The sequence below is a fragment of the Solanum dulcamara genome, chromosome 2 (assembly GCF_947179165.1).
Source record: "Solanum dulcamara chromosome 2, daSolDulc1.2, whole genome shotgun sequence".
In the NCBI taxonomy this organism is placed as follows: Eukaryota; Viridiplantae; Streptophyta; class Magnoliopsida; order Solanales; family Solanaceae; genus Solanum; species Solanum dulcamara.
In genome coordinates this window covers 82,467,903-82,477,502 of record NC_077238.1, presented here as the reverse complement: position 1 = coordinate 82,477,502, position 9,600 = coordinate 82,467,903, and the positions used below count along the sequence as shown (strand labels likewise).

Genomic DNA, 9,600 nt, shown 5'->3' with positions numbered 1-9,600 from the left:
ATACGGCGATTCACTTTGGCGGATGACATACTTTATTTGGAAGACTCAGTTCATGATGAGTTACAAAAATTGAAATCTATTTCACCATTAATGAAAAATGGTAGCTAAAAAATGTAGAAGAAGAAGAACAATATATATATATATATATATATATATATATATATATATATATATATATATATCACCCAATGTGCCAAGTTAGCACAAAGTGTCAAAATGACACATCGAGGCCTTACTTGAGGTGTCTAAAATGAACAAAGCCTAGTTAATGTGTCTAAGTAAAAGTTGGTGCCAAATTTAGGGGCCACCAATGGATTCCGCCAAAATTATGTGATGCGAGTAAACGTTTACGAAAAAGCCTTTACACTTGGAACTATGGTCTTTAAAGGTTGGCCCAAATTCCCCTATGAGCGCACCCTGTCTTGGAGGGCCTGTTGCAGTTTTAAATAATTGTAAATTTTACCTAAATATCATAGTGATTTTTTTTAATTATATTTTATTTTTATTTTTTAAAAAATTATTCGAAATTCTTTTTTTTGTGGGATCCGAATACATCACATATGTCCTAATACATCATGTAAAGTGATGTATCCGATCGATTCATCGCATAAAGTAATGTATCTGATGTCTTAATACATCACGTAAAGTGATGTATCCGACTGATATATCGCCTACATTGATATATCAGAGAATAAGAAAGAGTAGGAGTTTTTGTAATTTTTTCAAATGGTAGGAAATTTTAGAGAATATGATAAAATAAGTTGTGTATTTAAGTATTTTTTCCTAAATAATTTTAGGAAAAATTACCTATATATACTATTTTATTTATCATATCTTCAAATATTCTCTATTATTTAAAAATATTTCAAAAATCCCATCTTTTATACCCAAAGCCATTTTTCCGGATATATAATTGCTACTCTTTTTTTTTTTGTTTAGCTCAACTTATTTGTTAATTAATGTATTCGGATACATAATTTTTTTTAGCTCAACTAATTTATTTAGTAATATATCCGGATGAATTATTTTTAATTTTTTTTATATAATATTAAAAAAAAAAAAAAAAACTTTTTCTACTATGTGATTCTCAACAGCATCTGTAAGATCTCGAGGCTTACTAGACGGAATTCGATCAAAAATGAAAACTATTCTTAAAAATTTTCCATTAATTTTATCCTCTCTGTTTGACTGCATGATGATAAGTAGAAAAAGGCCCAACATTTTATGTTCTATTTTGATCGTCTTATTTATATAATATTATTTTATGTTTTTTCAGTATAAATATTTAATATTAGATAATTTTCAGTTAGAAGAATATATATATTTTTTGCTTTTGCATTCGTTTACATATGATTGAAATTTATTTCAATTATATATGACTAAGCATAAAATATATAAAAAATTGAAAGAATGTTAAATAAATTTGTAAAAATTTATTATTGATAAATTAATTATTGGAATTTATTTTTTATGATACAAAGGAACGTATGCTTCAAATTTGAGCTTATCTCGAATAGATTTTGGGGATATAAAATTGAAGGAAAGGCAAAAACTTTTAGACTCAAATGTATGAAATTATCAAATTTGAGCTTATCTCGAATAGATTTGGGAGATATAAAATTGGGGGAGAGGCAAAAACTTTTTGACTCAAAGAGGATAAACTTGAAAATAAACAAATTATAAAGTGAGTATTAGCTAAGCGATGACATCAAAAGCGGGTATTTGTGCACTTTTCCCTAAAAAAGATTATGTTTTTAATGTCCCATTTTCAATTAACATATGTTTAATTTAAGGATATATTCGTTAAGTTTTATATCAAATTAAAATCAGATAAATAAATTAAAATTAAATTTATAAAAAACCGAAATTACTAAAGCAAAGTTATCAATAGTGTACCGTGCACCCACGCAGGTGAGTATCCTTGCATATTTGTGTGGCCCCTTAACTCAATTTTCCACACTGGAGAATTGTGGTGTGGGGATGAGGAAGAAACGAAGAAGCATCATTAGTGGTACAATTAATAAATGCTTATTTTGACGTCAGTTCATTTATCTTGACTGTACCTACCAAAAATGTGACTGTTATAGACATTAACCTAAAGAAAAGATTGTCTTTTGTGGTTCCCTTTTAGTTTTAAATAACATTGAGAATAGCAAGTTGTTTACTTTTTTTTGTGTGTGTGCTTTGATTATGGTGGATCAACCGTGGTTTTCACAGCAGAAACACCTAAATCATATGTTATTTGAAGGTTCAAGATTCTAACTTTTTTTGTTTTTATGTACTATCTGTGGTTGCTACTGTATTTTTATTTCTTTCACTATTGTATTTTCTTTTCTTATTGATTTTGATATGCTTAGCTTGAGCAGAATGTCTGTCAGAAACAACCTCTCTACTGTTAAGTAGAGGCAAGGTTGTGTACATACTACCCTCCCCAAAACCCACTTGTGGGATTACATGGGGTTTGTTGTTGTTGTTGTTGATGATGATGATTTATAGATTGTTTTGTTTTATGGGTGGGCGATTTTTCAGGTGATGATGCTCTGTGTAGGGAAATATGGAAGGCCTGTTCTGGCTCATTGTTGGATGTTTCAAAGGCTGGGGAGAGAGTGTACTACTTTCCAAGACTTCATGTGGAGCAGGTTATCACTAATTCTCTGTTAAATTTTAGTTTTTTCTTGAAATTTTGGGTTCTATGTTTATGCTCCATGTGGGATTTCACTGGGAATGTTGTTGTTGTTGTATGTTTATGCTCCAGGTTAAAGAATATGGGTTCAGTTGAATTCGATAAACTAGGCTACCTAAGCCTGTGTTGTTTCTTCCTAATGAATTTTTGGGTTTTGGCCAGCTGGAGCAATCATCCAACCAGGAATTGATTGAAAGACTACAATTGTCTAACTTACCCCCAAAGATCCTTTGCCGTGTTCTTCACATTCGTCTTCTGGTATGCTTGATAATTGACAATTTCAAATATTTTCTTTTATCTTTTTGTGGGAGTTGATGCAGCGGGATTGATGGATCTCAAGGACTGATTAGGATAAACAATCTCCCCTATATTAGTGTCATTTAATTTTCTTTGGGAAATTCTTACATAAAGTTGGTATTTGGACCCTATATATTCACAACAAAGAACGTCAACTGGGAAGTAATGATCACACCCAAGAAAAGATCTTGAAGTGCAAATCATTCTATGCTAGACAATTAGAGCTTAAATGAAGCGATATGGTTTGTGAGTATTCATATACGTGACCCCAACTTGCTTGGGGCATAGTAGTATTAGTTGGTGTTTTAGTAGTAGTTCTTTGTTGTTGTTAATGACTATCATTAGACAATTTGATCCCTTGTTTAAAGCTAGTTGCAATGTTTGCGAGTTTGTTATTGTTGTTGTTGACAATTAGATCTCACAGTTAATGCTAATGACAATGTGCATGAGTTAGCCTCATGGACTAGCTATACTGTTCGTTTTTGTATTCATAGACTATGTGATTTAAGTACCAACAGGTAGTCCTCCATAAGAAATTCCTCTTTCAGGTATAGGTCCTCTATGATATAAGATTCACAATGAGGCAAGTGACCCATATTCACTAGTTGTTTGATAATCTATGAATTCCATTCATCATGTGATTTTATCCCTGTATATAGATCCTCCATGATCCAACTATGCCCACCAACAAAGCCTATTCTTTAAGAGCAATGAGCTCCAATTGTTGGAACCAACTCTAGTGATCTGTATTTTGATTTTGGGTTTATGTAAATCTCATAGACTCAAGCAAATTAAGGCACCCGAATCATCTAAGGTTAATGGTCCCAATTACTGCATATCATCAATTTTCGACGTACTAATCTTATCAAACTAATACATAAATAGACATTCAAACTTGGCCTCAACTGGCAAGTAAGCACTCCAACTTTGAGTATGCACATCTAGACACCTCAACTCGTCTCAATTATGTCACTTGGATACTACAACTCACAACATGATCATCTAGACACCTCCAAAATTTATGTGTCATGTTAGCGTCGGGTGTCCACGAGACATGGTGGGGATGAGTTGAAGTGTTTAGTTTTCAGCTGACACCAAGTTGAGGTGTCTAGATGTGCACTCTCAAAGTTGGAATGCTTACTTGCTAGTTGAGGCCAAGTTTGCGTGTATGTTTATGTATCACACCATCTTATTCTGAAGTAGTCTTTGTTTAAAGCAAGATTCGCGGAGCCATTTGTCTGCAATAGTTGTTTTTTGGTAGGTTGAACATGCGACAGAAGAGGTTTATGCTGAGACCATGTTATTGCCAAATCAAGACGTAAGAACTCAATTTACTTGGATCTTTGAAGATTTTCCAGAATAACACCTCTTGTTTACAGCCAAGAATACCACTCCTTGCAGCAAAATGAGCCAACAGTTACGGATTTTAGTCCTCTAGACTCTCCAAGGTCCCAGTTTCAGTCGTTTTGCAAGTGTTTAACTCAATCTGATATAAAAAGCAATTGGGGACTGTCTGTGCCCCAGAAAGATGCTGTCAAATGCTTTCCTCCCTTGGTAATGCACTAATTTATTGTATCTGTTTCTCAAATTTTTCCTTTTTTTTGCGTGTATGAATTCAGCTTTGGACTATCTTTCTTTTGAGCCGAGGGTCTATCAGAAACAACCTCTCTACCTCTGAGGTAGGAGTAAGGTCAACATACACTCTACCCTCCCTAGATCCCAGAAAGTGGGACTACAATGGGTATGTTGTTGTTGTGTATGTGAATTCATATAGCCGGCCTCAACTTGCCTAGGATTGTGGTGTAGTTACTGTTGTATTTCTTTTATGTGTGAATATTTAAGGTATTTGGTTGACTGGATTTTGATTTTTGGTTGATTTGTTTCTTCAATGATCAGGACATGGGACAAGAAAAACCAAGTCAAGAACTGATAGCAAAGGATCTTCAAGGAAATGAATGGCGCTTTAAACATGCATACCAAGGCAATCCCTCCTCTCCTATGTTAAGATTGAATGTCAACTAAATGAATTAATGTTGTGTTATTCAACTTGACAAATGATAAAGCATGAGACCTAAAAAATTTACCTGCTATGGTAGGATTTTGAGTTTATGGCTCATCATCCAAAATGGTAATGAAACCATTGTTATACTTTTTAGACTAAGATGTTTCTGTTCTTTGTTTTTTATATCCAGAAGAACACTGTAAATTAAGTGAATGAGCTATATCTATATCTTGATGTTCTATTCTTTTTCTCTCCAAATTATTTTCTAACTTATCTACACTGAGTAGGCCAACCACGGAGGCATTCACTCACAAATGGCTGGAGTACATTCGTTTCTAGTAAGAAATTATGTATCGGGGATTTAGTTGTGTTCTTAAGGTACTTTTCCAATGACATGTTTTTTGGCCTTACTGTTGAGCAACATCCCTGCAATTATGTATCTTGGAGAATCTTTATCTTTTCATACCTCATTTGATTTATTTCCCTTTGATTTTGTTTTAAGGAATGAAACTGGCAAACTACATGTTGGGATTAGACGTTTATCTTATCAACACTGTTCCATTGGAGCATCAACATTTTCAAGACAAAGCATGGAAGGGGTTCTTGCAGTTGCTTCTCATGCCTTTGCAACCCGAAGTCTCTTTTTCATCTACCACAAGCCATGCTACAACAAGTATAACTTTTGAACTAAAATGAAGTCTGCAATGAGAACTTCACAGTCATATTTACATGAATATGTTTTTGGTTGAACATTACAGATCAAGTCAATTTATTATGAGCGTGAGCAAGTATTTTGAAGGTGGAAGCCATGGACGTGGAGTTGGCATGATATCTGGAATGCAACACGGGGGTCAGGACTCTCATGTGAAAAGGTAATGGAACAATGAGTTCCTAACTAAATACAAGTCTTTGGCTGAAGGAATTGTTGTGCATTAATTTGCTATTTTGATATGCAGAACAAATGATTTGGACCAGATATCTTTATCTCAGGGTCAACAGACAACAAATCTTATGCTCGAGGAGGATCAATACATGCAATACCCGGAAGCAGTACTCGATTGCGCTCAACCTACTATGATGGATTTGGAGATCAGACAGCAGACAGTGGGATCGCTTAATAATATCCATTGTTTTGCTCCTGTAGAGGACAATGGACTGCAATTGCATGCAGCAGTTGCGAGGGAGAATAATGAGGGAACTATTCCGAATGAAACTGTAAGCATCCAAGCTCAAGATGAGGACTTTGATGAGCTATTCAAGGATTTTGACTTTCCAGACTTCACAAACACTAGTCTGGATACTATAGCTTTGGATTTGGACAGTGATTGGTTCAGATCGACACTAAAAGGTAATAGTTACTTCCTCCATTTCAATTTATGTGTCTTGCTTTCCTTTTTAGTCAATTAGAAAAAGTATACCACTTCTCTATACCTATAAAGCTTTTAATTCCAATATTCTCTTTTCACCATGAATGATACTCACTTATAGCAATGACGAAACATGACATGTTAAACCACAAGATTCTAAGAGTACTTTTGCAATGTTATACATACCGTTAGTTGAAAACCACAAGATTCATAAGTCTTCTTTACATTGTTAAACTTTGTCTCTACTCAAACTAAAATACATGAGAAGGGAGTGTATCATAAAATGACTACACCATAAAGAGGAGTATTTACTCTAAATTGTACTCCCTCCATTCACTTTTACTTGTCCATTTTGGACTTTGCACTCCCCATAAGAAACAATGATTGATATAAATATTTTACTTAATTGCCATATTAATTGATGTTTAGGGTTAGGTCTTGGAAAATGATTTGGGGAACAAGTAACTAACGCTAAAACATGGAAAAAAATAATGTATTTTCTTGATATGTTAAAAGTGACAAGTAAAAGTGAAAATCTATATTTGGATGGTGGACAAGCAAAAGTGAACAGAGAAAATAACTTTTTGTCCATTCATATTCGTGAGTTGTGATTCCCCAATTTGGATAGTTTCACAATGCTATTTTAGTGACAGAGTCAAGATTTTCACTAAGGAGGATACCTAAGGGCTTCAACATCTACTACATAAAAAAAAAATGTATATAAAAATAATAATTTTAACCATGTATAAACAACAATTTTCCGCCTAAGGGGTTTGCCCTACCTGGCTACGCCCCTGGCTGCCGAAGAGCCTGGCTGTAACTAGTTTATATATGCTCCTCTATCTGAATTTGTTATTTTAAGAAAGCTAAAACTTGTCCTTGTAGATTTCGGGGAATGTATTGAAGAGCAAGAAGAGACTATTCCTCCCGGTCAGCAAAATTCTTCAGAAGATCACTCTACACAGACTTCTTCTGTAATGGAGTATTCGACTTCCTTCCAAGTGATGTCTATCTCTTCAACCCCGAGTCAGATTCCCTATGAAGGACCTGGTCGTGGTGACGAGCAAGTTCCTTGGGGAGGCTATCAAGTATCACGACGAACTTTACCAATACTCAGTAGGATTGTCTCACGGTACCCTGATTCACTTGTGAACTTCAGGGTCGCAAATAGCATACTTCAGTCAGCATATTTGGAAATATTGGCAGAGTTGGTCTACTTTCTTGATAATCTTACAATAGTGAACTTATCCAAGGATCAGTTCAATGTTGCTAGGCAACATATCTGGGACCTAAAGTTAAGTGGCATTGAAATAGGCTGGCTTGAAAACCGTTTACTGCATATCGATGAAGTATTTAACATGGAAAGTTTACTGCAACGGCGACAAGCACTCACACGTAGAATGGAGGAGAGGTTTAAGCAGCTGAATGAGGAACTCGAATGTATAGACAAGGAGCTTCATGAACTATCTCTAAAGGTTGGCCCAAATCCTCCTATGAGATTTCACCCTGTCTTGGAGGGTTTGTTGTAGTTTTCAGTAATGTTATCCTTTCTATTTGACTGCATGATAAGGGGAAAAGCCCAACGTAGTCCACTATATTTTTGTACGGAGGCTCAAAATGATGGTATTTCTTTCACATGAAGATGAAAAGTTGGTAAGTGCGCCACTTTGTCAGAAAATGTGACCATTTTGATCTCAAGTACAAAGAATATGTTGTACTATTTTGGGCTTTTCCTGTCATGATAGGATCTCCTGCTTGGAGTCAAGATTTTTAGTTTATGAATTTTGGACCGCAATTTGTTTTGCTTACTGGATTATTATGGATAATATTAAATGAAAATTTTAACATAAATATAAAGTTTGAGGCAAAGTTACCGTGTTCTTCCAAACCCATAATAAGCACTTTGGCTCCGCTCCCTGCTTAGTGACGGAGCCAAGAATTTTATTAAGGGGTGTCAAAATATTGAGTAAAAAATTATATGTTATCAAGAATAGAACACACATTCTCAAGCAATTTTTGCAATCCCTTAACAACTACACTAAAGTTTCAACTTCTATTAAGAGGTGTAAATACTTGTATATATATTCATTAAATCAAATTTTGACCTATACATACAATACAATGTAATTTTCCGACGAAGGAGTGTCGTTTGACACCCTTGTCCGAGGGTGGCTCCGTCCCTGCCCCTGCTTACAGTTTAGAATGAGCTCTATATATTATGGATATATTATCTGGACATATTAAATGAAATTTTTAACACAAATATAAAGTTTGAGACAAAGTTATTGTGTTCTTCCAAATCCGTAATAAGCACTTTGGCTCCGCCCCCTGCTTACAGTTTAGAATGAGCTCTATATATCTTAGTATATATAGATTCCTCTATTGTTGTGATCTATTGCAAATTCTCGACTTCAAAATTTCCTTTTTCTGATATGTATCGTAGTATAACTATTTTTGGCTGTTGTAATGGAGTTTTGTAAAATTTTAGACATTGCTTTATAAATTCCAATTGGGCCGGACCTATGTGCTATGGACGTTGGGCTGAATTCAACTATACGGCCCAAAAAACCGTCTTATTGGTTCGGATATTCTTTAGGGGTCATTCGCACAAATGGTCCTATTTCAGGGTGGTATTTAATTTTTGCCCCTCAAATCAGTGGTTTTTAATTTTTTTTCCCCTTCAACATTTCAAGTAATAAAAAAGTGGATGAAAATACCGTTGACACTAGGGAGAAAAATTGCAAGGGAAAAGTATATATTTTCGTATTATAATATAACACACACAAGTTATGTTTAGTTCCTATAGAACTTACGCCGATAGAGGCACAATTTCAATTTTAGAACGTTATACCTAAAGAAGTTCATAACCCATAGTTCCTAAAAAACTTATGTCTATAAAAACTCTTTTTTAATTTTGGAAGTGTTTGGATAACTCCTAATTGAGCACTTTTTAGGCTAAAAAAGCCAAAAGTTAAAAGTTGGATGTTCTCAACTTATAACTTTTAACTTATGAGCCACTTTAAAAATACCAATCCAAAGACCCCCTTATTCTTACTGGACAATACAAAAGCTCTCTAAACTTATGACACATAAATTGGATACTACACCACTTACGTCGAATCCAATTTTTTGCCTTGCAAAATTAGATCAGAAATAATTGATACTTTGACCCACAAATTTTCTTTAAATAAGCAACCGGGCAAACATTAAACACTAAACAATGTCTGAATTATAATCTACACACAACTAGT

General features: G+C 34.3%; 1 protein-coding gene across 5 annotated transcripts; it reads left to right on the top strand.

Moving 5' to 3' along the window:
- Positions 1-1,910: 1,910 nt before the first annotated feature.
- LOC129881140 (auxin response factor 4-like) lies at positions 1,911-8,165 on the top strand. Of its 5 annotated transcripts, none has more exons than XM_055955509.1 (11): positions 1,911-2,011; positions 2,530-2,639; positions 2,846-2,941; positions 4,242-4,298; positions 4,382-4,534; positions 4,877-4,961; positions 5,270-5,360; positions 5,485-5,655; positions 5,741-5,854; positions 5,939-6,330; positions 7,235-8,165. In XM_055955509.1, exons 1-11 carry the CDS (start codon positions 1,981-1,983, stop codon positions 7,876-7,878), a joined length of 1,944 nt encoding a protein of 647 aa, XP_055811484.1. In that variant the 5' UTR covers positions 1,911-1,980; the 3' UTR covers positions 7,879-8,165. The 5 variants fall into 5 exon arrangements, with proteins under 5 accessions (XP_055811484.1, XP_055811483.1, XP_055811485.1 ...); XM_055955508.1 differs by lacking the exon at positions 1,911-2,011 and adding an exon at positions 2,134-2,248; XM_055955511.1 differs by lacking the exon at positions 1,911-2,011 and having other exon boundaries at positions 2,269-2,639; positions 2,756-2,941; positions 4,360-4,534.
- Positions 8,166-9,600: the final 1,435 nt, after the last annotated feature.

Bases quoted from the DNA above. Each gene is read 5' to 3' on its own strand.
- LOC129881140 (XM_055955508.1), top strand. From the start codon at position 2,191: ATGGTGGATCAACCGTGGTTTTCACAGCAGAAACACCTAAATCATATG. The intron at 4,535-4,876 runs GTAATGCACTAA...TTCAATGATCAG, and splicing joins TCAAATGCTTTCCTCCCTTG to GACATGGGACAAGAAAAACC. The intron at 5,361-5,484 runs GTACTTTTCCAA...TTTTGTTTTAAG, and splicing joins GATTTAGTTGTGTTCTTAAG to GAATGAAACTGGCAAACTAC.